The sequence below is a fragment of the Anoplophora glabripennis genome, unplaced genomic scaffold (genome assembly GCF_000390285.2).
Source record: "Anoplophora glabripennis isolate ALB-LARVAE unplaced genomic scaffold, Agla_2.0 scaffold35, whole genome shotgun sequence".
Lineage (NCBI taxonomy): Eukaryota > Metazoa > Arthropoda > Insecta > Coleoptera > Cerambycidae > Anoplophora > Anoplophora glabripennis.
The window spans coordinates 476,219-490,021 of record NW_019417117.1 but is presented as its reverse complement, the minus strand read 5'-3'; the positions used below and the strand labels follow the sequence as shown (position 1 = coordinate 490,021).

At 32.6% G+C, this 13,803-nt stretch overlaps 3 protein-coding genes across 3 annotated transcripts; 1 reads left to right on the top strand and 2 right to left on the bottom strand.

The window, feature by feature from the left end:
• Window positions 1-2,053: 2,053 nt before the first annotated feature.
• LOC108912362 (probable cytosolic Fe-S cluster assembly factor AGAP009023) lies at window positions 2,054-4,849 on the bottom strand. The gene is made up of 8 exons (XM_018717569.2): window positions 4,716-4,849; window positions 4,572-4,664; window positions 4,364-4,519; window positions 4,034-4,307; window positions 3,728-3,970; window positions 3,456-3,678; window positions 3,248-3,405; window positions 2,054-2,329 (listed from the first exon to the last, which is right to left on the bottom strand). Exons 1-8 carry the CDS (start codon window positions 4,776-4,778, stop codon window positions 2,088-2,090), a joined length of 1,452 nt encoding a protein of 483 aa, XP_018573085.1. The 5' UTR covers window positions 4,779-4,849; the 3' UTR covers window positions 2,054-2,087.
• A 423-nt stretch (window positions 4,850-5,272) lies between these two features.
• Window positions 5,273-5,780, top strand: LOC108912447 (dynein light chain 4, axonemal). Its single transcript, XM_018717673.1, has 3 exons — window positions 5,273-5,344; window positions 5,449-5,532; window positions 5,579-5,780. Exons 1-3 carry the CDS (start codon window positions 5,273-5,275, stop codon window positions 5,738-5,740), a joined length of 318 nt encoding a protein of 105 aa, XP_018573189.1. The 3' UTR covers window positions 5,741-5,780.
• A 661-nt stretch (window positions 5,781-6,441) lies between these two features.
• LOC108912499 (ARF GTPase-activating protein GIT2) lies at window positions 6,442-13,610 on the bottom strand. The gene is made up of 13 exons (XM_023455932.1): window positions 13,450-13,610; window positions 13,260-13,393; window positions 13,100-13,209; window positions 12,860-13,049; window positions 12,678-12,808; window positions 12,450-12,624; window positions 12,327-12,399; window positions 10,847-11,032; window positions 10,692-10,792; window positions 10,351-10,632; window positions 9,236-9,388; window positions 8,679-8,888; window positions 6,442-6,961 (listed from the first exon to the last, which is right to left on the bottom strand). The coding sequence occupies exons 1-13, from the start codon at window positions 13,505-13,507 to the stop codon at window positions 6,764-6,766; spliced, it is 2,001 nt and encodes a 666-aa protein (XP_023311700.1). The 5' UTR covers window positions 13,508-13,610; the 3' UTR covers window positions 6,442-6,763.
• Window positions 13,611-13,803: the final 193 nt, after the last annotated feature.

The following is a 13,803-nucleotide window of genomic DNA, read 5'->3' as shown; positions in this document are numbered from 1 at the left end:
CCATGATGGCCGATTTATGTAGGATTCTTAAAAAGAGAAACGAAAAATACAGGGACTAAACGAAAGCGTAACCCTTTGCATAGATCCCATAGAGAACACGTTATAGCAACAAAAATAAGAATGATTTGTAGATATCGTTTTCTTTTGTTTAGGAAGTAGAGTATTCTACAAGTTTTATTGCATTCTCAATCTTCTAGGCTGTTATCTCATCTCTCACCACAAAAAGTAGATGGGTGGGTTTTATAGGTGGTACAGGTGGATGATAGAAAGATATATGAATTCATAAATAGGTGGGCGGAAAAAAAAAGGAACCAGAACTCTGCAACATGAATTATGCCATGAAAATGGCGTTTTTAAGGCATTTTGATCTATTTTCTGTTTTTGAATGAAATTGGACCAGTTTGTCTGACTCTATGATGATAAATTGGAATTAAACGAGTGAAAAATCATACGTCTAGTGAGCTGGTAGAATAATTTGACTTTTTATAACTTTCGTCAATCGTAAATGACGTTTTTTGTGAATTTTGACCTGTTTTTTGAATTTTCCCGAAAACTCAGACCCGTTGGGCCAAATCTGAAGGCAGATTTGGATTCAGCGGAAAAAAATACATAGAAATACATGGGTCTGAATACCAGATCTGATACTTTTTTTTTTGTGGGGCTGTGTAATCAATCATTAACATCCATTTTGTTATTAGAGGACCACCCAAAACAAAAGAATGTCAAATTTCTGTACAGACAACTTTTTCGGACCTTCTATGATTCAATGTACAATCAGAAAAAAATTCTTGAAAATGGAAAGCTCTAATTATTTTAGGTGTCTTGATATACTTGGCTAATGGTAATTCGCTTAAAAAAAGCAACAACTTGAAAATTTCGAAAAAAGTAGAAAAAAGTTTTGAGAAACACTACGAACAATCAAGATTCTAAAATAAATTAATTAGACCGGATTTTGAATTTTAATTAAATCTGGCCCTAATTTCATCAATCTGTGTCAAACGTTATCAAAGGAATTTTAGAACATACAAATTTTTTTCAAACTAACACCCTAATGTTATGTGCACGATCTACATAACCACCAAAATCTAATTCAGAATCGGACCAATCCGTAAACAATTAGTCGATCACGTGTACAGTCAAACCAGGAATTTAATGACTGACTGCTCTAACCGTTCACACACAATTTTTAAATTCTGTTGTGAAAATTGATTTTTTTTACCCTTATTTCCACAATTTTTATACCCCTCCTTTGTACTATACGCCAAGCAACTCGAAATCTTGGCCAAAATTCGAAATATCCAATGATTGGTCTATAAAGTCTTACTTGGTGGTTTTCGAGGTCGCTGATTACGAATTTGTGGTCAACATTACATAATTCAAAATGGTGGCGAAAATTTAGATACGTTGATAGATTTGGCTATAAATGGTTACTTGGGAGGTTTTCGAGGTTGCTGATTACGAATTTGTTGTCAACATTACATAATTCAAAATGGCGGATTCAATATGGCGGCGAAAATTTAGATACGTTGACAGATTTGGCTATAAATGCTTACTCAGAAGGTTTTCGAGGTCGCTAATTACGAATTTGTGGTCAACATTACAAAATTCAAAATGGTAGATTCAATATGGCAGCGAAAATTTAGATACGTTGACGGATTTGGCTATAAATGCTTACACGGGAGGTTTTCGAGGTCGCTGATTACGAATTTGTGGTCAAAATTACAAAATTCAAAATGGCAGATTCAATATGGCAGCGAAAATTTTGATACGTTGACAGATTTGGCTATAAATGCTTACTCGGGAGGTTTTCAAGGTCGCTGATTACGAATTTGTGGTTAAAATTACAAAATTCAAAATAGCAGATTCAATATGGCAGCGAAAATTTAGATACGTTGACAGATTTGGCTATAAATGCTTACTCGGGAGGTTTTCGAGGTCGCTGATTATGAATTTGTGGTCAAAATTACAAAATTCAAAATCAAAGAGAAACTTGTGTAAAGATTAGGGAAATTATTTATATAATTCGTATTAACTTTCAAAATAAAAAATTAAGTAAACCAACATAACTTTTATTCTTAATAACATAATTACCACTTTATATTTAATGCGTTTGTTGCTTTTTCGACCGCATGATACTGGGTGTGCAATATAACATTGCTTTTATCACTGTCTTGTCCGCCCAACCAAGAATCGTACAATTCATTAACTAATTTGTTTTCTTCCGGATAAGTGACGGGTAGAGAATTATACAATTCCTCTAACCGAGTTGATAGTTCCTTGACCGTCGTCCCATCTTTCGGTCGAACCTGAGCACCTCCATTTAAACACCCTAAAAAAAGGTACCCTTTGATTCCTATGCTTATAAATCGACACATTTATAGAATAATTTTTAAATTAAAATATTATAACAGTAAGTAAAGGCAACTTTTTTGAAGAAATTTAAAAATAAGGGAAAGCTTAAGTCAGATCCTGCCCTTTACTGAATACAAAAAAAATAAATCAGTTTTTTTTTGCCAGCACGTTAACAGTTTTGCACCTGATGTGAAATTGTACCAACTGTTGTGAATTAAAGGCGTTTTTATAGTTATTTTTATGGGTTGTTTGTTACAATGATTCACAGCCATAATAATAATGAACTAGTAGACATATTTATTTATGAGCAGTGTGATCAAAATGCCACAGAGGCATCGCAACTGTACACTGAACGTTTTCCTAATGTGTGACAGCATCGTTTAGCACAAATAGGACAACTGAGGTCAATTTTGGTGACGGATCAAGCTCGGTTTACCTGTAATGGAATTCCCACAATACATTTAACACATGTAAGAAATACCAATTTTTAATACCACTTTTCTGTATGCATCTGGACAGGCGTTGTAAATAGCATATTAAAAATTCTAAATTTCGACAAGTAACTCAACTTTTTCAACATAATCTTGCTTTGTTAAAGGACGTATCTTTAAATGTAAAAGCCAGCATGTAGTTATTGCAAGATGGTGCATCTGTTCATTTTAGGCATGATTTTGTTTCAATTTAAAACTGCTTTTAACTAAATTAGATATACAGATTTTGGTACATGTTATCAATAATTGAATTCAATATTGAATAAATTTATTACAAGCATCATCATCTCGACACTTTGACTTCATTACAGCCCAAAAAATCACCTCATAAAGTGTCTCGTTTTAAAAATCACACAGTATTTCAATTAAAATTTCAAAAACAGTATTTGCTGTTTATACTATACCTGAAGGACACGCCATCACTTCAACGTACTGATATTGACTCTTCCCTCGCTTCAGCTTTTGAACAAAATTTTGTATATTTCTAAAGCCATTAGCAATTGCAAATCTCAGCAATACTTTTCCATTTTTCTCCAATATAACTTCTCTAAAATCTGGATTCCTGCAAAATACAAACATTAGATATATCCAAATTTTCTATTCTTTAACCACCTTAAGTTTTTGTACTCTAATTTCTCAATTTCATCCCCAAATAATTCTTTTGCAGCATATTTAAAAATATGGTCGGCATATCCACCTGAACCCGATCCGATATGCCTTGTCAGTACAGGATTAACTTCCTGGCCATTTTTCAAAAGCCAGGGTTGCGAGAACTTTGAACTATCCAAGCTGTCTAGCGAAATTCCGTCTTTTAATAACATCTGTTCTAATTCAACTAAAAATAAAAGCATATTAGACCTCGAATTGGAATTTTTGAGACTTACTTGCTGTTATCACGCAGTCCACATCTCGACATTGAGTTTCTTGAGAAAAAAAGTCTTCACGGGCAGCTTCTAACTTCTTGTCATAGCATGGCATCACAGTGACATGGTAGATTTGGCGATCCCCTAAGTTATGTCCAACCCACTGTTTTATCAAAGAACCCATAATTTGTTGCGGCGATTTCGTTGTGGCTATATATGGTAAGATGTAACTGCCATGAGTCTTCTCTGCGTAACACACCCAACCTACACGTGAAATAAAAAAAAAATCAATAAAATACATTAACCATTAGAAGGATCGATGTTTACCTGGACAACTAGAGGCCAGCATAGGCAAAATATTTTTTACCCCGTCACTTTCTGTGGCTCGATACCTCCTTATGAACTCCTTTTGTGATTCCAGTAATGCTAGATCTTCAGCAATAGTCATGTCTACAACCATATCAGCTCCTAGCTGTTTGAAATATTGCGCGAGTTTCGCTGCACAGTTATTTGGTGGTAAATTGTAACTTATCGCCAGTGATAGTATTGGCTGAATAGAAACTGACACAATTATTAGCTTTGCATCTTGAGACCTACCCTGCTAAAAATGAAAATAATTGTAAAAATAAAATTTTTATTCTTCATGTGAAGACTTACTAGTTTTAAATTTTTGTTTTCTTGAAAGACTCTTAGCAATTCTTCCTGACTTTGTTGAGTAACTAAAACACTTTCTGCTGATGTGATACACCCAGAACAAGCCAAACAGTCGGAAAGAGTTATCTCAACTTTTTGTAATTTTTGTGTGCTGCCATCCTAAAGACGTAGAATTAAAGTATTTTAAATAATAAAATCAAAACCAACTCACTTCTTCAATTTGAAAGTACGATCCATCTTCTTGTATTTTTATCTTTGCCCCTGTGGAACTTATTTTCTCTATTTTAACAGGTTTAATACATTCCTATTAAAAAAAAGTTGAAAAAATTACTTAATCACGAAAATCATACCTTACCTGAGAAGGTGTTATAAAATCGTCCAAGTCGGTTAACTGCAATACTCCACTAAATCTAGACATATCTGAACAATAATTAAAATTTCAAAAATTAAAGTCTAAAATTAACCTCACATTATTAAATATTTAGGGTGACTTTTGGTATTTGTATTGGTATTCATATCATAATCCACTTAGGGAAATTTAATCGATCAAATTTTTATATTGGTAGCTATGAAAACGTTATTTCTATTTTATCTGAAAATCATAAATTTCTATTTTACCAAATTTAAACGCATTAAAATATTTGTTCTATTTATCTGAAATAAGTGGATTCTTGAGCAAATGTAATAATTAAACAAAAATAAATGTAATAATTAAAAAAAAAATACTTTTTGAGACAGTGTTGCCAATAGAATCGTGTGTACAGTACACAATTACATATTTATACGTTGCAATCCTTTGTTTTGTTACCAATCAAATTAAACTTCAAAGGCGCGTTTTACGGTTTGTCAAGTTTTATCAATAATTTATAACCCTTTACTTTTAGCTGAAGAAATTTAAAAATTGGTGATTGAATGGCAGAAGAAGGAAAAGAGGGTAAAGCCGAGGAAACCAAAAAGATTGTCCACACCTACCCTCTTGTAAGGGTGAGTCACTATTTATTGATTACTTTAAAAGTACAGAAGAATCTAAAATTTTGATGTATAGCCTAAAAAATTGATTAAGCAGAAAATTTAAAAATATATTTTAGCATTCAGATATGCCCGAGGAAATGAGAACTGAAGCCATGGAATTAGTTGCTACAGCTTGTGAAAAGTTCTCGAATAGTAACGAGGTACTAAAGAAAAGCATTTTTTGAAGTTACTAACATTTAATTTCAGGCAGCATCAAAAATGATAAAAGAAGAGATGGACAAAAAATTCGGGCCACCTTTTCATGTGGTCGTAGGTGAGGGGTTTGGTTTCGAAATTTCTTACGAATGCACAACTTTGTTGTACATGTTTTTTGGAGGTAATTTAGCTATATGCGTGTGGAAGTGTTAGCTTTATTGTATTCGTTATTTGCGAATTGCTAAGACATTTGAGATATTTTTTGTTATTCAAGTTGTATTTGCTTTAAAAAATTTAATTGCGTTTATTTTTTTCTAAATAATAAAACTCAGCTCAATGAATAACAATGTATTTTATTTTTATGATAATAGAGAAACATTTTAAATATTATATATAAAGCTCTTTAAATTATTAGTTAATGTAAAATGTTCTTATTGTACAGTAATCAGTCAGTTTACAATACATATTTATTTATATTAATATTTAATAACGAATCTAATGTTACGTAAGTAAAATATATATATGTGATATTTTTTTATTGAATTTTTTTAAATAATAATAATAAAATAGGCATAACGATGTTTTTCTTTTAACATGATGGACGTTTAACAAACAGGATGAGGAAACGTATCTTAGAAATACTATTTCTTATGTGATTTAAACTTACAATGTAATTTAACAATCATTAACAATTACTATTAATACTCAACAAGTGTCTACTAGGGAGCAAAATTTTTTTAACAAGACTACTCGACAATTGCACACACCAGAAGAAAGAAGATAAAAATTAGTTAAAAGAAATAATAAAAAAAAAGGAAATGGACGATAAAATTCTTTGTAAAATTTGAATTAAAATCAAATAAAAGTGGTGATAAAATAATTATAGTTTCTTTTGCAGCTGCCAGGATTAAAAAAAATATATCTAGATAAATAGGAATATCTCAGAACGTAAAGATATAAAATACTTTCATTTCCATTCAAGCCTCACACTCATCGCTAAATGAGCAAATCTAATCACAATATGAACATAAACCGCAACAGAAGTGTAATTTGATCAAGTTTCGTTTATTTGTTTAAAAATAATGACGCAGTTTCATTTATTAATAGGACATCAAAAAATTCTTACGAATTACATTTTCCGAAAGTGATTCCTTACCTACGAAATAAATTACTGTGGGAACATTAGTGAGATAGATTCAGAATGTATCGAAAGGCGGAACGACGCAAGCCGAGGTGTCACTGATTCGAGGAATACATCGTAACGATGTCCTTGGTAAACTTGGCAAGATGGAAAGCTAAGTCCCTTATGTTGCTGAAATGACACTCGACGGCCTTCGCGTCCCCTTTCTTTTCTGACAGCTGTAAAGCGGAACACTCCGGTTGGAGCTGCGAGGCTACCTCTTGCATCAACTTTACTCGTGCCGCTTCTGTGTCCTAGAAAAACAGTAAAATACAGGATGTTTAGGAAACTGGAGATTAATAATGGATTTTCAAATTAAGCTGACTGCTAAAAATTTACCTTGGTAAAATTACCTAGAAATGGTAGAAACAAATATTTTGCTAATTGATGTCAAAAAACGCGTCCTAGTTGGCCGTGTATTGCATTAATATAAGCAGCAGTATCGCAGTTAGATAATTTTTTTTAGCCTACCTGTTAAAAAAAAAAATTTGAAATCGGTCAAAAAATAAAGAAGTTACAGGCTTGTATAACATTTAAGCGCGACACCCTGTATATTGAAAAATGTTTTGATGTAGAAAGTATAAACAATGGAGGTGAAAGAAAAACACCGATTAATTATTAGTTTGAATGTTTGGTTAGCTGTTATTTGTTTCATGAACTTCACGTGTTAAAATTTGTTGTTTCTTAACTGTCATCCTTGCATGTCTAAAAGACATCCCTGCGACAATTTTATTCCAAGATGACCCTGCAAAGGCATTATTAATTTCCAGTGGTCTATTGTAAATCCTACTAATTATTAGAGATCGGACATGTCGTGAAAAGTGGACATGTCCTGAGAACACTTTTCAATATTGAAAAGTTGTATGCGCATGCGATCATGCATGCAAGAATTCCAATAGGATGGAAAAACATTTAAATAAATGTATTGCCTGTCCGGAGAAAATTAGAAACCAGTTTATAAAAAAGTGTAAAGGTAAGTAATAAGTAAAATATATCGAGTAAGTTGTTGAAACATTTGACTTGTGAAAAACTATTTTCATTTTTCATATAATTATGTATTTTGTTCTTTGTTTTTGATATTCTACTTTTCCTTATTTACAGCAAGTTCTGAAGTACCCGATTTGAATCAAAATAACATAATTCTTAATAAGGGACCCACTTCCTCATCTGATTTTATGTTTTATATTGGACAAAAATGAGGCATTCTAATGAAAAATTAATCAAATATATAATAAACAATAAATAACATTTAATAAAACACATATTCATTAAAATAAAAGTAATATTTTGCTTTGTGTACCCTTAAGCAGTGACCTGTGAGAACATGACGTCACTCATAGGTGCATTATTAGATTCAAGGTCAAAAGTACTTTTCCCGACATGTCCAGATATTTCACCGACATGTCCGGACATTTCATCGACATGTCCGGACATTTCATCGACATGTCCGGACATATCATCGACATGTCTTTAACATACTTTTGAGTGTGCAAAAAATGCCCATCTCTACTAATTATCAACATTACGTCTCCATTAATGTTTAGATTTTAAGAATATTAAAAGTAAAATAAATTCTGAACTACTTTCAAATGCGACCAGTCTCTTATGGCTACTGACTGGTCATTTTGAGTAAGTGTCATCACTAGAAGAAAACAACAAACTTCGATAGTTAAAAACAAACAAATTATATATCCCAAACATCTCATACTTCAGATTGATTAGATAAGGCAGGATTGTAAATGTGTGTGATTCTTTCATTCAATGAGATCGCTTACATATCAACAAAGGTCACAATATTGAATATTTATTGTCACATATCAAGTGAGAACATGTGTCATTTACTCTCGACCTCAGCAGTTGACAAATGTCAAAATGTTTTCATTTGCATCATATAATTTTACTTCAAATTACCTTCCTACTGCTGACAGATGGTAAACATTCATAAATAAATAAATATCAGCAAAGCCTCACCTTGGGTAAATGGGACGCCAATTTCGCAATGGAATATTTAACTTTCTCCGCACTAGGCACACAATCCTCCTTTTCCGGTTCTTGAATGCTCTTGCACAGCTGCTGAATGGTTCTAGTGATCTGTTCTGTACACTGTAAGACAGTCTGCCGGTCTTGGGGTGAGGAATAGAGGCTCTGTGTGGTGTTCCGTGTTTGTTCGTTTTGCTTAAGCTGAAATAAAGCGTTTCAGAAAAAATACCTACCACCTCTGCAACATATTACCTGATTTTTCATGGCGTGCCAGTATGGCACTTTGCCGATACCTTCTCTAGTTTCGTACATGCTCGAAGGCCTCTGATTTCTGCGATTCAGACGCAGATCCACTTCGTCGGCTACTTTGCCGTTTGGTAGTGATTCGTACTCGCTGTTTTGATTCTAAAATATTAATTGAAGCATAGTTTTATTTGCACTAGCTATATTACCTTCGAATATATTTTCTGTACAGAATGTTCCAATTTGGCTGAATTAGTCACAGANGCGTTTCAGAAAAAATACCTACCACCTCTGCAACATATTACCTGATTTTTCATGGCGTGCCAGTATGGCACTTTGCCAATACCTTCTCTAGTTTCGTACATGCTCGAAGGCCTCTGATTTCTGCGATTCAGATGCAGATCCACTTCGTCGGCTACTTTGCCGTTTGGTAGTGATTCGTACTCGCTGTTTTGATTCTAAAATATTAATTGAAGCATAGTTTTATTTGCACTAGCTATATTACCTTCAAATATATGTTCCAATTTGGCTGAATTAGTCACAGACAGGACACACAAAAAATGGGATTTTTTCTAAAAAGCCATAGTCCTATCACATACTATTTTCCATATGCAATTCTTAAATTAAAATTTCCAATGATATTTCTCATAGAGATTTTTGAAACGTCGTAGTTTTGTTAAATTTTCATCCAGACCTCAAAAGACGAACAATACGGCTTAACATTTGCAAAGATGATTTCGATATTTAATAAAATTTAATAAAAAAAATGTTTCGGTCACTGTAAAAACCAAGCAATCTGATCTTTAAGGGCCATTTTCCCCTAAAGTTCCTCAGTTAGGTCCTTGGTAACTCAAATATTGCGGAAAAGTTCCTTAGTAAAGACTCCAAGCAGCCAAAAAATTGTTAAAAGTGCGAACTCAAGCGTTCCAATGGTACAGGGAAATCGTCAAATTAATTTCCAAATTCTCATTTAGATTTTTACAAATTTTCATTGTTTAGACTCAAATTATAAATTCATATTCAAGGAATAGAGGATCCTCCCATCAAAAATAAAAAATTTATCTATATCGGAATGCGACAACTGTAGATCCGTATGTGACTAGAAATCAAAAAGCCCAAATAACAGACCCGGCTCGCCATAGCGGACCCAGTCGAAACGAAAATAAAAACCGGAAATGTAAATATGGCGCCCAATGTGGGGCCATACACATCAGAATCAACCACTTCCGGATCATAGATAATATTACATCAGATGTACTATTATGTAGTTCACCTTATCAGTATAATGACAGATGTCAATGACACTGACATTCAGAAACTAAACACAGGGCTTTAAAAAAATAGCAACAAACACTTTACTAAGGATTTTAAATGAATTTAAAAATATCAAATCTGATTAGTAAGCAAAAAATTATTTCACCTCGGATATATGCTCCAAAGAATCGAATCCGCTGTCCCCGTTCAATTTCGAATACAGTTTCGTCTGGGACAATTTACTCTTCAGTTCGAAATTTTCGTTCTGCAAAGTCTTAACGCACTGTCTGAGTTTCATCACCTCTGCCCTCAAGTCTGTTATGGTGCTGTCCGAGTTCTTCAGCTGTTTTGTGAGTTGTTCAAGTATCTGATTTGTCTTGCTGACGTTATCCAGTGATATACTACTACTGCTAGTCAGATGTTTTTCAGAGACGGCTAGATCGGATTTCTGTAAAAAAAAAAAACTAATATTATTCAACTGTTACAAACGATGTATTGCTTTACTACCTCTTCTTCAGGAACCATGGCGTAATCCTCATCAGAGGCTACCGAATCGTACAAGGGATCGTCGTCCACAACCGACGTTTCTCTCAGCTGTAACATACTTCCTACAAAAAGAAAAGGTTAACATTTCTAGGCCGGTGACATAGAATTAGACATACCTTTCTCGGCAATCATCTGCCTTCGTTGTGTGTCGATGAGTACATCATAAACCAAGCTTTTCAGTTCAGGGGTGGAAAACCTAGCTAACTTCTGTCTGCCTTGGTTTCTCGTGGTTGACAGTGTATTGTCGACTGGTAGGAACGGTACATCGTTTAGGTCAGTAGTATCGGCACAACTAAGCCAAACTTGAAAAATATGTTTCTGTTAATCTTTAATTTATACCAAACATTATATGTTGCCTTTTGACAAAATTAAAGTTAATTAAATAAACCTCTGTGCCAAAAAGGGTCAGACAAGGGTTGATTCTATTAAATTGTTTTTGCCCAACACAAAATCTCACTGAAAAAAAAAACAGACAAAAATGCAAATATAATTCACACCTCAATTATACATAGTTAACGTTTCGAAAAATTGATCATTTTTTCATTATTAAACTTATCATCAGGGAATATGTGTCATTCCCTCAGCAGTTGTCAAAATGTTTGCACTCTCTGGTAAGTAAGGCCAGTATTTGTTCCTTTTTTTGCGTCTATAGTTCAATTACCTAATGTTTTTTTCATTCTCTTACTGTTAAGGAAAAAAAATGACATTAAAACAGTTTAATATTAGACAAATACAAAAATTATATAAGTCAAAATTTGTGAATTAAAAGATTTGCCAACAGGCTTAGGAGAATAGTCACAGAATTCAAAGGGGTTCAAGGAAAATTAATTATTAAAAGAAAATTAAAATAGATCATGATTATTTTATTAAATGGTGAAAGATGTGTGTCAAATTACGCCAAAAGTTTTCTTCTAGGCCTTCTAGGCCACAAATATTGAAAGAAGAGGTAATAATAGAATAAATATCGTCGTTAGCTATGAAAGCAGACAAAAATAAATTTAAATTGTCAACCCATTGAAAAAAAAGTGTCATAAGATTTGATAATGAAAAAAGGGAAATTTTTTTAAACGTTAACTATAATCGGAGTATGTATTTTTTATTTCTTTGCTTTTTTTCAGTCAGATGACCAAAATAGTTTAATAAAAATAACCCTCGATTGATCATTTTTGATGCATAAATCTATTCAACTTTTTAATTCTTTCACAGGTGGGAAAATACTCAATAAACAGAGGAAAAACTAAAACTATGCAACAAATAATAACTAGAAGTTATATCAAACATAACGTAATAATTTTTTGTTAGCAGGTATAAGAAAAACATTAAAAACCTAATTAACTAGTTTTTAACAAAGCTGAAGTACTTACTCAATTCCTTGCAGCAAAACATATAGACAATTTTACTACTGTTTAAAATTCCTTATATATTTTCTAAGTAAGGTCAATGCAAAAAAATATACAAAAATAACCATAAATTTTTGTGATGTACGTTTACATGTTTAACGTCATCCTGCACAAAAATCATAAATAAAGATAAACATGAATTGATGAGCACTATCTTTGTGATAAGTTTTTTATCATTCCAAAATTAAACACTTACTTGCTTCCGTTTCTCTTCTATCTACTTCATCAAATACATCCATTGCCAGCTCCTCAAATATGTGATTGTTCAACTAAAAAAGATTTGATAAATGTTGTATACGGACGATAGATGTAAATATACCTTTTGCAATTTTGACAAAGATGTTGCGTTAGACTTAAAACCTGACTGAGGTATATGGAAATGGACTACACTGGTGTGGTCTGGTTTCCTGAGAGATAAATAATAACTGAAAGTGTCTGTAACCTCGTACTGACTTTCTATTAAACGATTAGCCAAATCCTTGTTCGGTTGTGATCTGAAATGGAACATACATACTCGAACATGTAAAAAATAAATATTTAAACTCACCTTGCGTAATCTATAGCAGTCTTGCCTTTGTTATCGGGGCAAGTTGGATCTGCGCCGTATACTAAAAGGAGTTCCATCTGTAATTTCTGCTCAGATTTAATCGCTACATGTAGAGGTGTAGAACCTTTTTCCTAAAATAATATTAATAAAACATTAAAAAATATATATATGGAATTAGTTACATCATGAAAATAGTTAGGATCTGCTCCTAAAGCTAGAAGTCGGAATGAGGTTTCGAGGTTAGGAGTTCGTACACTAGCGTGCAGTTGTTTTCCCAACTCATTTTCAACGCTTAACAACCCATCGCCATAGTTTTCTCGAAAAGCAAATGCACAATGCAGATGTTTTGCCTTTATATACTCTTGTTTAACACTGAAAATGAATATTTACATAATGTTTACACCAGGAGTGATAACGGTTACCTTAAGGGATCTTTTGCATTCGGTTTCTTTTTCATTAATTTCGATCCATTTTCAAGTAAAGCATGTTCCCATATATTGTTTGCTCCATTATTATTTAATGAACAAACCATCTGAAACATATTAACTTGTTTTCTGTTTTATAATCTTAATTGTTACTTACATTCAATTGATTCGGATGCCATGTACTCTTCAATAACGATTTAACTTGTGATATATGTCTTCCCAAACTACGATGAATGCTACAGCATTGTGTGCACAATAATATACCTTTATTAACTGACGCCCATGTAGCATCTATAATTAAAAACGCTAATTAGTCCATAACTTGTTTAAATTAAAATATGACTCACCCAGTGCCCCACAATCACCACAAACTTCAAGATTCTGACGAGACTTCGCGCGAGACATTTTTACGATTGTTCACTAATCAATTCAGTCAATAAGTTGTTCAAATTCATTAAAAATATGTAAAATAAACAATGCAACAGATAAAACTTACGCCATTTTTTAATATGCACCTGTCATTTTTGACGTTTTTTAATTTGTTTTTCAGGTACGGAAACATTAAAAAAATAATTCTATGTAATTTTAAAAAAAACAAAATTCAATTTATTTGACTTACTTTGTTATTTAAGTAATAATTTTCCAATATATTAAAGGAAACGATGATATTTATTACTAAATTTCGTTAGGTAGTAAATGTT

Bases quoted from the DNA above. Each gene is read 5' to 3' on its own strand.
- LOC108912362 (XM_018717569.2), bottom strand. From the start codon at position 4,778: ATGTCTAGATTTAGTGGAGTATTGCAGTTAACCGACTTGGACGATTTT. The intron at 4,665-4,715 runs GTAAGGTATGAT...TTTTTTTAATAG, and splicing joins ATTTTATAACACCTTCTCAG to GAATGTATTAAACCTGTTAA. The intron at 3,679-3,727 runs GTAAGTCTCAAA...TTTTATTTTTAG, and splicing joins GGACTGCGTGATAACAGCAA to TTGAATTAGAACAGATGTTA.
- LOC108912447 (XM_018717673.1), top strand. From the start codon at position 5,273: ATGGCAGAAGAAGGAAAAGAGGGTAAAGCCGAGGAAACCAAAAAGATT. The intron at 5,345-5,448 runs GTGAGTCACTAT...AATATATTTTAG, and splicing joins ACACCTACCCTCTTGTAAGG to CATTCAGATATGCCCGAGGA. The intron at 5,533-5,578 runs GTACTAAAGAAA...ATTTAATTTCAG, and splicing joins AGTTCTCGAATAGTAACGAG to GCAGCATCAAAAATGATAAA.
- LOC108912499 (XM_023455932.1), bottom strand. From the start codon at position 13,507: ATGTCTCGCGCGAAGTCTCGTCAGAATCTTGAAGTTTGTGGTGATTGT. The intron at 13,210-13,259 runs GTAAGTAACAAT...AATATGTTTCAG, and splicing joins GGCATCCGAATCAATTGAAT to ATGGTTTGTTCATTAAATAA. The intron at 10,793-10,846 runs GTATGTCTAATT...TTCTTTTTGTAG, and splicing joins GCAGATGATTGCCGAGAAAG to GAAGTATGTTACAGCTGAGA.